Source organism: Triturus cristatus, chromosome 4_1 (assembly GCF_964204655.1).
Source record: "Triturus cristatus chromosome 4_1, aTriCri1.1, whole genome shotgun sequence".
Classification (NCBI taxonomy): domain Eukaryota; kingdom Metazoa; phylum Chordata; class Amphibia; order Caudata; family Salamandridae; genus Triturus; species Triturus cristatus.
In genome coordinates, this window is record NC_140585.1 from 406,522,176 (window position 1) to 406,537,149 (window position 14,974).

General features: G+C 43.1%; 1 protein-coding gene across 2 annotated transcripts in view; it reads left to right on the plus strand.

Annotated features, from left to right (window-relative positions):
• MYRFL (myelin regulatory factor like) overlaps positions 1-14,974 on the plus strand; it is an 872,690-nt gene that overhangs the window by 359,151 nt on the left and 498,565 nt on the right. For both annotated transcript variants that reach the window (XM_085652512.1, XM_085652513.1), the window contains exon 6: positions 3,820-3,967. In XM_085652512.1, the coding sequence (XP_085508638.1) occupies positions 3,820-3,967 (148 nt within the window). The remainder of the gene's footprint in view (positions 1-3,819; positions 3,968-14,974) is intronic.

Below are 14,974 nucleotides of genomic sequence, written 5' to 3' on the forward strand. Positions count from 1 at the left end.
AAAAATCAAGGAAAAAACAAAGTTATACAAAAAATACTAATGTATATATATAATTTGACAAATGCTTCTTCCAGTCATGTATTCATACAATCAAACAGTAGTTGCTTTCATTTCTCCTTCCTTTTCTGACTTGGTACGTGTGCTGCACTTTACAGCACACATACAAAGAGGTAAAAGGGTTAAAGTTAGTGTAAAGCATGGTATTTTGTACTGGAAGGCTATGGCCCAAAGGTGTCTCTGTGGTGTATGGAAGCACATTTCTGCACCAGCGCAAGGGTGAGGGGGGAGGAGAGTGCCATATTTCTGTAAATATGGCTCTCTCCTGCTCTCTCCTTCTCACGCATCACAGCATTTGCGCTGTTGCACTGCCCTGCATGAGCAAGTGGTAAATCTGTCTCCTTGTCTTCAAATTCATTAGAGCGAAGTACAAAGAGAAAGGGAAGATGTGTGCAGGCACTGAATATTTCCCTCTGTAAGCAGAGAAGCATTCTGATCTCTGTTCTACAGATTCCTTTGTTCGATAGAGCATTACAAATGTGTTCGATCTTAGTCAACTCTACATCCCAGCACAACACATGACACAATACTTTACTAACCCAAATTATTCACATGCCTAATGAAGGTAATGCCATGGTTACTACACCCACAATACCTTGGTGAAGCAACTACAATAATAGAACTATCTAGAAAAATTATGAATTTTCAACCCTAGAAACTGAGTCAATAGCTCCCAAGCTGTATCAAAAGTAGAACAAAACCATGTTTGATTAAGGGAATTATGGACACTACTGTTTGACTATATGAATACATGACTGGAAGAAGTATTTGTCAAATTACATATATGCATTAGTATAATCTGTATAACTTTGTTTTTTCCTTGATTTTTCAATTTAATTGGTCTATTTGACACTCAGAATAATGTTTATCGATATTACAAAAAAATCGATTGTGATCTCTGCCCTGACTAAAAATATATTGAGATTTCAACATTGATGAAAGAATTGTAATTATTAAATGAAAGAGCCAAGAGAGTTGATTTAATGGTTCTGCTTTCCAAAAGTATTTGAAAGTTTAAATAGACAGCTAGAATTTTTAGAAAGTTAGAATTTTCTTTCCCTAGCCACTTAGTGCCTGCAGCCTGTCTCTGGGTCACATGACTGGGTGTAGTTGACAGTTGAGTGTTGTGTATTTCTCCTAACAGCTACACACAAAATAGGGAGCTTAGGTGTGCCTGGATGGGTCATCACTGGCAGGATGGCAGGGAAGAGCTGGGCACAGCCCCACTTACACTTGAAAAGGCTGTGTCCTGCCTCTACACAAACAGCTTTATACACCTTGTAGATAGTCTGGAGCCAGGATGGGAAAGGCAGGATGCCTCCAAAGTTCAAAGTGAAACCTCTAGAAGCTTCTCCCCCACTTAATAGGCACAACTGGGTGTAAATATTGGACCTCAGACACCAACTGAGTGGTTTGCTCGCCCTAAGTGTGCAAGACTGCTTGGCCGGCCCTCTTGGGCTGGCCAAATAGTCCTGTGTACATTGCATCTTCCCCAGCAGGCTGTAATGCACAGCTTGGTGAGGAACATGCCCAGCCGATCCACGGTGCTCAGACCAGCAGCATTGTGATTGGCTCTGGGGAGCCTGGTAGTCCGGGTGCTTCTTGTGGTTGGGACCAGATACAGGAAGAAGAGGACAGAGTAGAGGTGGCGGCCGGCTAGCAGAGTGTAGCAAGGTAAGTGTTTTTTTTCTTTTTTCATCCCTCTGTCCCCCCACACCCCGCCCTACCTCCTGGGTCCGGTAGCTTGACGTAGCCTCCTTGGTCCATAGCCCTCCTATCTGCCATTAGCAAAGTCTCCATTACTTCCAGTCATTGACAATTATTAATTGGGTCACCCAGTTATAAAGGTGCAGGTCTGTGAGCGCTATACCCCTTCAAATGATTTTCTAGTTAATGTTAACAGCGCTATATGTGAACCCCTTCACCTCCCGCCCCACAGAAGCAGCCTAGTTTCGTCCTTCACTAGTCTCCAGAAAACGCTCAGGGACCTCAAAAAGTGAGTTTTGCAAGGTATAGACAAACAAGGTTTTATTCATAGAACAACTTCTGATCTCTGGTCATGGATACCCCTAGGTAGATGGGGGTGTTTGTGTTAGTTTTTAGGGGGTGGGAGGGGTTCGGGTTAGTTTTTAGGGGGTGAGGGCTTTGTATTATTTTTTAAGGGGTACGGAGTTTGTGTTAGTTTAGAGGGGGTGGGAGTAGTTTGGGTTAGTTTTTTCGGGGTAGGGTAGTTCGTTGTAGTTTTAAGGTGGTGGGGGATTCATGTTAGTTTTTAGGGGGTGGGAGAGGTTTGTGTTAGTTTTTAGGGGGTGGAAGGGGTTCAGGGTAGTTTCTAGGAGGTTGGGAGTTGTGTTAGTTTTTAAGGGGTGGGAGGGGTTCGGGTTAGTTTTTAGGGGGTGGGGGTTCATGTTAATTTTTAGGGGGTAGGGTTTGTGTTAGTTTTTAGGGTGTGGGAGCAGTTCAGGGTAGTTTTTAGGGGGTGGAAGGGGTTTGGGGAAGTTTCTAGGAGGTTGGGGGTGTACTTAGGAGTAGGACTGAGTGGGAGAGGGGTGGTAAACTTAGCCACGGATAGGCATTTACCAAGCATGCTTTTACCACAAAAACTCACGGTAAAGGAATGCGTGGTAAAGCAATTTGTGGTTAAGACGCGGACGTTGTAGACAGCATGTTTAGGTAGGCGTTGTTGAGGAACTCGTTGTTCCATCATGCAACTGTGCAGGACTGCTTGGCTGGCGGTCTCGGGCTGGCCACACAGCCCTGCGCACTTTACATGTTCCCCACCCAGGTTGTATTACAGCCTGGGTAGGGAACATGCACAGGCTCCCTGTCCTAGTCTGAGCGCCGAACTATGGTGCTCAGACCAATCACAACACTGCAGTGCTGTGTTGTGATTGGCTATTGCAGCATTGTGATTGGCTCAGGGAAGCCTGTGTGCTTCCGGACACTTCAGCAACGAGGGACAAGAGACAGAGACGGCCACGGCACAAGGAGGTAAGTGCTTTCTTTTTTGTTTTTGAATATTTTGTTTCCCCATCCCCGTTTCCTGCCAGCTACCATTACCCCCATGCTTGGTACTTATCTGTCCCTCAAGCCTGAAATTGAAAAGATAACTTCCTGCAGTACTCATTTTTTCACCCGAAGTGACTTAAATGCGTTTTTTTACATCACTTCCATGAAAACTGGTGGCCATCTTGGGTGAGGCCTCACAAAAATAGGCAACACTCCAGCTTGTCCTCTATGTGTCTCATCACTACCAAATGATACTCTCAATGGCTTGATGTCAAAGACATTCTCTCTTGCGCCGAGTGTGGCTAGAAACATTTGTGGCTGTGATTAAAAAAGATTTAATAAAACTGAAAAAACAAGCTAGATTATGAACTTAAAACAGCGATACAAAAGAAAGAGGAGACTGACAGATATTATAGTAGGGCTGGAGTTAATGTAAAATGGTGGTGGTTTTGCAGGGTCTACTTCACTGGAATACCAGCAGCAAATTCTAATCCTGGATCTGCAGCCACAGCTTTTGTTGATACATTTTTCAAGCTTCAAAGTGGGCCGCTTCTTTTACCCATGTCTCTTCTTTTTACATTATTTTAGCTAATTCTTCCAACTTTGTCAAGAGGTTATTGGGGAAATATACTAAGATTTTACGCTGTGTTTGGAGCTACAGAAATTGTGTGCTAGGATTTGAATGTTTCACATTTTTAAGGTGGTGAATGATGTGAATAGTTTTCTATTTATTTGGCTCTTGTTCTGTTGCAGTGCCCCAAGACTGTGCTTCAGATACGCGTGGATATGACAGTGATGGACAGAGTGCTACCTATATGGACAAATGCTATCAGTCAATAACCTGGCAGCCATACCAAGCTGCACACTGGAACAGTATATTTAACAGTAATTATGAGAAACTGTAAGTGCTAATGACCTTTCATGTATTTTTGTGTCAGTTCTTTTGTTTATGTTGACTAATAATTAAGAAACCGAACTAGGTTAAGCCGGAGATACACTGAAAACTTTGGAAAATATAATCAAGAGGAAGAGCTTGTAATCTTGCGCTCATTCTCGAATAAGGAAAGTTAAAAGGTTTAAATATTGCATGCAATATCTGTTTTGGAAGAACTCTGAAAGCAAGGGTGTTTTGTCGTGAAGTTAATTTTCCCTTGCAAGAAAAAAATGCTTTATATTACATTGATTCTGCTGTTTGGAGATATGTCAAAAGGTACAAATTCCTATAGGTATTTTTTTAATTCACAGAATTTAGATATTCATTCATATAAAGCTAATAGCAGTGTCTACTTTTCCTTCTACTAAATAAATCCAAACTGAGTCTTCGTAAAACATTAACAAAATTACATTTATTAGAATAACATTTTAACAGTATATCTATGTTGTTGAAAACCAAGTCATTATTAGCTGAATGTGTCCATGTGAAGGCATAACACTATTCAGCATGAAAATAAAGAATATTGTTGTGATCCATTCTTTAATGAAGAGTCCAATATAAGGAGAGTTGATGCTTCAAGTCTTTAGTGGAATGTTCCCCAGCAGTGCAGCCATCAGCTCAGCATCCTCAATTCATAGCACAGCCCACTGAACATTCAGGAGGCTGTCCTGAAAGCAGGCGGTACAAATGTTGGTCATATAGAAACATGAGCATACAAAATATTCCTCCAAAGAAATATTTTAATTCTATTACTATATCAGCATTTCAAAGGATAAGCTGCAACCTTTTACAGCATTATTATGTCCAATAAACCAAAATGACATACATTTATTTAGGTGTTGATAATTGAACAAAACGCCAAGAGTTATCATACACAATCCTTCAAACTATTAGACTCACTTTTCTTTCTTCTAGAATGCCTACTCATGGCAGTATTCACTGGCTTCGTATTTGTAGGTGGGCTTCTACTCATCGCTTCAGAATGTACAGGTTTCACCCTGGTTGTTTTAGGTCTGATAACTTAACACATCATATCTGATGCCTCATTGATAGTTACAGACTGCCTGATTTAGAGTTTAACCGCTACTAGTGCGTCACAAACATGATGGTGATATCTCCGCCTTATTATAAGTGCAATAGCATATAATGCACTTATATTTAAAGCAGATAGGATATCCGTCACGTTTATGACAACTGTCTGATAAGCTTTAAATCACGCTCTGAATTTCTTCACACCTAAAAGACCTTCATTGGTTCTGAATCACAAGAAATTCCTTTGATAGCCGGGATGGGTTTGTTATCTTAACCATTTGACTTCCCTACCCATTCAATCTTTTAACACCCCACGTGATAACATACCTTGCTGAATACCCATACTGCTTGTTCTTGATTGCTTCTTTTGATTTTTTTACATCAATGGTACTTGGCAAATAACCATCACCAACCAAGTGATTAGACAGTAAGTTGAGAATTTAGATGGATCTCTCTGATTGTATAAGATGTAAGATTGACCCTTTCCAGGTGTCTGGATCATGCACCTGTTAAAAATGGATTAAAGTAAATGGTTAAACCAAGTTACCCCAAAAGGAGTATTAGTTTTAAAAAGAGCTGCAGGAATAACTGTTGGCCCCAGGGGTTTATTCATCTACAGAGCGGAGCACAAGAGGGAATAATACAGTCAGGTCCCCCTCCACTCAAACGTAAATAGACCACTAAATAGACCTGACTTTTATGAACATTCAACAACTTTACTGGAATCCTGGTGGCGGGACACTCATATCTCCAACCTAACACTGGTTTATAACAGATACCAGTTGCGTCCAGTCCTACATGTCCAAATAAAATTGTTACTTTTATTTATTGTTTATCGAGCCACCCCAAGTGTACCCTTATTTCATATTGTGTACGAAAGTAAAGAAAAAATATGTAAAAGGTCAGAAAGTACCTCACGTAAGCGTCACCAAGGGATCTGCTGGTAGGTACTCACCAGTTTGCTCACGTTTTTCATCATTGGTGACTTTCTTGACCGTGAAAAAGATAAATCCAATTAGAAAAAAATTAGAAAGTGAAGAAAAGAAAAAGTGTTTGAAAAGTTGCACAAGAAGAGCTAGTGTCAAATTAAGCCCTGTAGGTGCGAGAAAGAATATCTGTTTCTCCAAAGTAAAAATGAGTTAAGACTCACATGCCCATGCTCCAATTTTATTAATTGCTGGGAGTCCACTCAAGATTAAAAACAATCAGCATGTTTCAGACCACTTTAGGATAGGCCAACATGTTTCATTGCCAACAATACTTTACAGCAAATTCAACAGGGCTCGGGCCAATCTTCACCTCACTGGACTTCCGATTTAAGCCAAGGGTGATTTATGAACAAAAGAACAGACAATTGGTAGCAACCCGTCAGGACATGCTTCAAAAATCCATCTGGGGTTTATTGACAAATTACAGAGCGAACTGTGAAATACAGTGAATTGGTGAGCTGGTTGCAAAATTTTGGGTACCACAAAATATTTTGTCAGGCATTTTGCAGATGCAGAACAGAGGGAAACATGCATACTGGCCACAAATGAGAAATCACCCACACCTACCTAACTAAACTACATTATGTGGTGTAATGTAATGATTTCCGAAATTATATAAAACATAAGTGAATATGAAATCATGTCTATATATATATATATTATCTACTGGCGGTCGCCAGTAGATAGTTATAGTTAGGACCGAGTTCCCATAGGAAATCTGAAAATTCTATTTTGAATAACTTTGGCGCCGGTTGACTTATCCTTGTGAAATTTTCAAAACGAATGGGGCGCGCCGCTCAGCTCCTACCCTGAAAGTCTCGGGGTGATTCGTCAAGAGGGGGCTGAGAAAAAAGGGGGGTCCCAAAACGCGTTTTCCCCATGCATTTCCCCATAGGACCTTTAGTCGAAGGTACAGCCCGAACGGCTGAACAGAATTACTTGAAATTTGGCAAATTTCCTCAGGTCAGGCATGTGCCTTTTGCTTAAATGGTGTAAATCCGTTTAGTAGTTCCTGAGAAAATCAAAACTAAAATCACATATATATCTGGGCGGAGCCTAACCACACATCTCATCGTGAGATCTGATTGGCTGTCAGCACTTCATCCAAGAAGTGTTGGCAGCCATCTTGGGACCAATATACATGATAGCACCTCATTAAAAAGCATTGCAGTTAATAGAAGGTTTTAAGACTTTAGTTACATTATAAATCATTTGTTGATGGTACCATACTCATTTTAGGAATTGTGGTGTGTTCTAAGGCGATTTTACCATGTGAAAAAGCCTTCTGCTGTGATATCATGAATCATGTTTGAGAGAAAACTATTTTCTCATGCTTTTCCCACAGAGGTTTTGAAGGTGATCTATAAGCTAACTGAGAGCACATTTTCTGTAAATTCACATTATTTTTCTCAGTCATGTGAGAATGAAGTCTGACATTCTCAGTAAAACATGTACATCCAACAAGGGCAGAGACTGTCAGTTGATTCCTTTGTGTTCTACTGCAGCTTCCCAGAGTGTTCTAAAGAACAACTAGAGCGCTAACAGTCCTACTTATGACAAACGTATGGCACACCTGAAGCCATCTTGGTTGGAATAAAGTGGTAATTCTTAAAACATTTAATTTAAAAAGGAACAAAATGAGGGGGTTCATTTTGCCATAGAAAGTATGATTAGTGCTGCAGAAAGAAAAATTAGGGCACATTTTGAGTGACTTCTCAAATCCTCTTCTATTTCATTAAAAAATTCTGACATGCAGACTGAAACATGCACTTTCAATACCAGCAGCAGACTTCCCTGGTGAGCAGTAGCTTTACTACAGTGATCTAATGAGCAACTAGAGTGCTAACATTCAGAATTTATGGCAAATGTGTGACACATCTGAATGCCTTCTTGATGGAACCAAGTAAAAAACTGAAAGTATTTCCTACTGAGAAGAAAGCAGTAAATGAGGAAATTAGGAAACTTCATAACAAATAAATCTCCCAAGATGGCCACCAGAGACAAAAGAGCCCAAATGTAGCCCAAATATCACCCAGATGTAGCCCAAGTATAGCCTAATGACAGAATGTCCCAGAGTGTTCTAACGAACAACTAGAGCGCTTACTGTCTTACTTATGACAAAAGTATGGCACACCTGAAGCCATCTTGATTGGAATAAACTGGTAACACTTAAAACATTTAATTTAAAAAGGAACACAATGAGGGGGTTCATTTTGCCATAGAAATTATGATTAGTGCCGAAGAAAGAAAAATTAGGGCACATTTTGAGTGACTTCTCAAATCCTCTTCTATTTCATAAAAAAATTCTGATATGCAGACTGAAACATGCACTTTTAATACCAGCAGCAGACTTCCGTGGTGAGCACTAGCTTTACCACAGTGATCTAATGAGCAACTAGAATGCTAACATTCAGAATTTATGGCAAATGTGTGACATATCTGAATACCTTCTTGATGGAATCAAAGTAAAAAACTGAAAGCATTTCCTACTGAGGAGACTGCAGTAAATGAGGAAATTAGGAAACTTCATAACAAATAAATCTCCCAAGATGGCCACCAGACACAAAAGAGCCTAAATGCAGCACAAATATCACCCAGATGTAGCCCACATGTAGCCCAATGACAGAAGTGTGCAAAACACTTATTTTTTGTGTATTTGCAGTTTTATATAGTGCAGACTTGTCAGGTATTGGAATGCTTTACATGAGCATTGGTTACATCACACAAGAGCAAATTCATTTTGGTTGTAGACATGGGGAGATTAAGTGATTTGACCACAATCACAGAATGTTGAGCTGAAGCAGAAACTCCAACCTGGTTCTCCAGTTGCAAAGTCTGCAGCTCTGGAAGTAACACCACATCCTCTCGCCAAGGTGCAACATTTAATCAGGTGGTCAACTGGATAAAAAACATAAAGATTACAAATAATTTAAAAGTTCTTTGTCGCTATTTGAAAACTCAGAAAATATGTCCTCATTTTAGTTTTTTAGAGCACTAACCATAATTTTGATGCAAATGATACCCTCTCATATATGTAATTTCTAAAGGAAATACTCCAGGTATTACAGTTTTGATTACATCAAGATGACGTCAGGCGTTCCACACTTTTGTAATAAATATAGAATGTTAGCAATCTAGTTGTTCATTTGGATCCTTTTGAGAGGCAGAGGCCAGGGGCACGGACTCTGAAAATTGAAGGCAGGTAAGAGAGTGCAGAGGCAACAATTTGACCACACTGGGCAGGCAGGAAGGGCAGTGGCAGCACAACAGACTATGGAGGGCAGTGGAAAGGGGGGCAGGGGCAACAAACCAACAATACAGGACTGGCAAGAGAGGCTGTGGCAATATAATAGACCATTGTGGGCAGAAGGAAGAGGCAGTGGTAGTACAACCATACATGCCAACAGACCCGTTTCAGCCAGGAAACGCCCAATGTTTTTAAGCTCAAATGGGCTTTATTTGATCTGTCTCCTGTCTACAATCTCGTCTTTTTCAATGTAACTCAAAGGGGAAAATCAATACCCCAGTTTTTTTTCAAAATCTCCCTCTTACCAAGTTCAAAATGTTCGTAAGTATGGTACATTGAATCATGGTAGGCAGGAGCAATTGGGGTAGGGACATGGACTCGGATAACAGAGGACAGGAGGGACATGGAGAGGTGCACCAAACTGACCCTACAGGGCAGGCATCAGGGTTTGCAGCAGCACAATACACCACACAGCGCATGCGGGACGGGAGTGCAGCACAACAATCCATAGAAAGCAATAGGGAGGGGACAGGACCATGCACATGGACAACAGAGAACAGATGGGAAAGAGGCAATGGTAGCTAATAATGGACAGACAGGAGAGAAAGCTGCAGCATAACAGACCATAAAGGGCAGGAGGGACGGATCAGGGGCATTACAATGGAACAGACAAGCCAGGAGGGAGGGAATAGGGGGTCTGCACATGGAAACAGAGGGCTGGGGGCAAGGTGGCAGGGCAGGAGCAGCAAGATGACCATGGAGGTCAGGCAGGATGGGCACTAGAAACAAGACACACCATGGAGAGAAACAATGAGACTATGGTGGCATACACACAGACCATGGAGGGAAGGTGGGAGGGGCCATGGCAGCACAGAAGACCATGCATGGCAAGCGGGAGGGTTAGTGGCAGCACAATGGCTATGATGGGCAAGAAGGAGGGTGCAGGGGCATGCACAAAGGACCATGGAGGATAGAAGGGAGGGTCAGGACCTGGGCACAGACAAGAGAGTTCAGGGGAAGGGGCCTCACAACAGACCGCGCGGGGCAGGCAGGAGGAGCAGTTGCAGCACAACAGCAGATCAGGGAGGGCAGAAGAGTGTGGCAGTAAAATGGACCATGGAGGACAGGAGGAAGGGAATAGGGGCATGGCATGTGGACAGGCAGGGTGGAGGTGGCAGGGACAGGTTACAGTCATCTGACAATGCTAGGCAGGTGGTAGGGGAGTGGCAGCTCAACAGAACACTCAGAGTAGATAGGAGTGGCAGGTCCATGGAACATAGTGGTAAAAAGGATGGAGCAGGGGCATGCACAAAGACATCAGAGGGCAGGGGGAAGGAGAATAGGGGCAGCAAGCTAAGCACAGAGGCTAAGCAGGAGGTCAATGATGGGCCATAGAATTGGGCAATGGAGGGCAGGAGGAGTGGACTGGTACATCATGCTAAATGGAGGGCAGTGGCAGCACATCAGACCATGCATGGCAGGAGGGAGGAGGCTAGTCCATGGATTCAGACAACAGAGGATAGGGAGGAGGTGGATGGGGCAGCAAGCTAACTGTTCAGAGAAGGTGGGTATTAGGAACTTTATTGTTTTTAAAATGTGTGTCTGTGCGAACTACTTAAAATATGAACAAGTATGCAGCATAATCTCACTTTTATTCAGCAAGAAGAGGACGTTTGTGACTGTGACTCAGGGCTCACTTGGCAGAAACACCCCCTGACCCTCCACCCCCATCGCAAAATGTAATGCCCGTGAAAAGGGTAGGTGGACTCAGTGTTATAGTCCTGAGAGCACGATTGAAAATGAAAACTAGATGTAGTATATGGTATAAACTATGCACCAAAAAGTGTGATATAAGATGAACCGGGGCGTGAAATATAATAAGCAATACATTGTGCGCAATGACAGATTCATTGGAGAGCGCGAGATAGCACAGGCACTAGCGCGTGCTATGCGATATGCGCCTTGGAGTGTAATATCCATAGGGCAGTGTTGTGTAACATAACTAGTCTCTAAAGTTGCAATATAAAATATGTGCTGGGGAGTGTAATGTTGCATATGCACTGTGACAAAGATATGGATCCCAGATTGTAATATGTAGGGCATAGCGCTGTGCATTATAACATACACATCGAGGAAGGCACGTTAGATGGGGCAATATAACCAGTGCGAAGGCAAGTGTGGCATGACATATTCACGGGGTGGTGTTACAGTGCACATGGGCATGAGAGTGTCATAGCATATGCACTAGCTGGTGGAATATAACACAGAGGTGTGAGGCAATCGGCGGGCACTGGTGGGTGTAACACAGCATTTGGGCTCAGCCAGGAGCACGCTGTGACTCTCAAGCGAGGTTCGTCTCCTTTCCAGAGAGTAAAATAAAAAGTATTACACATCCGGCGGTGGATGTGTTTTTTATTAACCGTGAGGGGGTTTCTTGCATAGTTTGGTCGAATTTTTGTTGAATCCCCTTTGAATGGCTTGGTGTGCGTGTATATTAAATGTGCCCGTCAATAGCTACCCATGTTTGTATAAATAAACGACAAGGGTGTCTACTTGGAGAGTTCCCACCGGCGTGGGCGCCGGGATTAGGCACGGTAGGGCGTCAGACACGTCAGAGCTTCACTAGCGGTGTAAATACATTCCATGTGGATTCATTCTATGCATAGTCGCCTTTTAATGAATATCACGCAAATCGTCATGGTGATAGGTACATATGGTTTGTCCAGCATGTCCAGGTGTTTCTATAAATATATATATTTTTAAAATAATAAAAAACAAAGGCCATGACCCGGGGGTTGGGGTCCCCGGGGCCGATTAAGGCCTTAGGAGGGCCAAATTTAATTTTTTCCACAAAAAACATTAGGGTGCAGGTCCTGGGGGATGGGGTCCCCAGGGCCAGTAAATTAGAAAAAGAAGTGGGGCCACACAGCCCTCCTTCTTAAAAAAATAAAATAAATAAAAGACCGGCATCGCGCTGGAGGCCACGCCCCCTCCTTGCAGCACTCTGCAAACGCACCCCCTGGCCAGTTGTAAGTTGGGGAATTAATTCCCCTTCAATACTGAGGGTCCCTGAGGGCCAACTAGCCCAACAGGTATCTCCAGTGTGCGCCAGGGAGCAGCTTTGCAGACAGGTGTTCTGAGGCCATGCCCCTTTTTACACCTCTATGCAACGAAGCTCTGTGGCGCTTACTGGAGGTACCGAGTGGGCTAGTTTGACCCTAGGGACCCTTAGGATTCAAGGGGACTTAATCTCTCAACTTAGAACGGCCACAGGGCGCGTTTACACAGTAGTGAAGGGAGAAGATGGGGCCTGAGGTGACGTGTGCAAACACGCCCTATGGCGCGTTTTAAGTTGGGGAAATAATTCCCTTTCAATCCTGAGGGACCCTGGGGGCCAACTAGCCCACCAGGTGCTTCCAGTAAGTGCCACTGCTCTGCGTTGCAGAGAGGTGGTGCAGGCCGTGCCCCTTTTTACAAATGTGTGCAATGGCGGTTACTGGACGTACCTAGTGGGCTATTTTGCCCTAAGGGATCCTCAGGATTCAAGGGGACTTAATCTCCCAAATTAAAAAACGGCCACAGGGCATGTTTACACAGTGGGGAAGGAGGGGGCGGGGCCTGAGGTGACGTGTGCAAACACGCCCTATGGCGCGTTTTAACTTGGGGAAATAATTCCCCTTCAATCCTGAGGGCCCCTGGGGGCTAACTAGCCCACCAGGTGCTTCGAGTATGCGCCATTGAGCTGCGTTGCAGAGAGGTGGTCCAGGCCGTGCCACATTTTACACCTCTCTGCAACGCAGCTCTGTGGCGCATACTGGAGGTACCTATTGGGCTAGTTGGACCCTAGGGACCCTCCGGATTCAAGGGGACTTAATCTCCCAACTTAAAACGGCCACAGGGCGTGTTTACACAGTGGGGAAGTGAGGGGACGGGGCCTGAGTTAACGTGTGCAAACAAGCCCTGTGGCGCGTTTTAAGTTGGGGAAATAATTCCCCTTCAATCCTGAGGGACCCTGGGGGCCAACTAGCCCACCAGGTGCTTCCAGTAAGCACCACTCCGCTGCGTTGCAGAGAGGTGGTCTAGGCCGTGCCCCTTTTTACATCTCTCTGCAACGCAGCTCTGTGGCGCTTACTGGAGGTACCTAGTGGTCTAGTTGGACCCTAGGGACCCTCCGGATTCAAGGGGACTTAATCTCCCAACTTAAAACGGCCACAGGGCGTGTTTACACAGTGGGGAAGTGAGGGGACGGGGCCTGAGGTGACGTGTGCAAACACGCCCTGTGGCGCCTTTTAAGAGGTAGTTTTAATCCCCCGCACTATTATATACTGGGGGCTTACAGAGGAGGTCATGCTGATCACAGGGGGACCCCAACGCATAGTGTTCCCTAGTGTATGTAGGTGTTTTCACTGTATTCTGAGTGTCTTTTAACATAGCACTGGCTCTAGGACTGGTTAGTCAGACTCAGTTACCACCAGTATCCGTCTGAAAAAGTTGAGGGTACAGGATGATTTTGCAACAAGGCTTCTTTCTGCTCTTCTGTTTGTTCTTTCTGCATGTTATCCTTCTTCCTGCACTTTTCTTCGTCTTTGGGGACTTCTGTTGCTTCTTTCTGCATTTCTTTTTTTTCTTTCTGTGCGTTTTTTCTTCTTTCTTCACATGTCCTATCTCTATAGGCATAGTTAGAAATTAGCATTTAAAAAACCTTTGAAATTCACTGAAAAAAACATAGGTTTCAGGCACGTTATAGTTAGGAATTAGCATTTAAAAAACCTTAGAAATTCACTGAAAAAACCATAGGTTTCAGGGGCGTTATAGTTAGCTGGACTTTTCACTCGTACAAAACCATTGAAATTCCCCCGTTATAGTTAGTTCAGCTAACTATAACTCGCGCGCCCGCAATGCACTGCTGATGACGTCACATATTACATCACTCATGACATGGTCAGTTACATCACTCATGACATCACTGATGACATCTCAAATGACATCAATAATGACATCACTGATGACATCATCCTTGTGATAGAGTGGCAGACCTCCTCTTCCCCTAATATAACCTTTGATACACACATTCAAAAATAGAAACTACAATGTTCAAAACAATGGACATACCAATACCAGTTACAACAACCTATTCAGTAATTCTAAGATCCACATACACATCCACTCATTCACCAACAGTCCTATACAGTCACTCATACATGTACTCACTCATCATATGTACTCACACACCTATACATCCTGTTACACAACGCCACTCATCCATAGAGTTACTCACACACATAGTCACTCATGCTAATAAAGAATCAAACATCCATTTACTTGCATATACAGTTATACACACACCACCACACTTACTTCTACAGAAACTTACACATACTTAGTCTTTTAAACAATCACTTATAGAAACACATACTTATTCATACAGGAACTCTTTCAATCTCTCACTCTCACATATACTCACTTATATACACCAATAGTCACATATACTAGTTTAAAACATATGTAGTTACTCATAAAGACACTATTGAGACAGTCTATCACTCACTAACACACCCATGCACACACTCATCCACCCATACAGTCCTGCACACATGCTGTCTTCAGCACATACAAACAGTGAGTCACTCATTCAGCCACCTATGCACTACGTAATACCCCCACCGAACCATACAGACACTCATACTGATACTCAAAAAACCAACT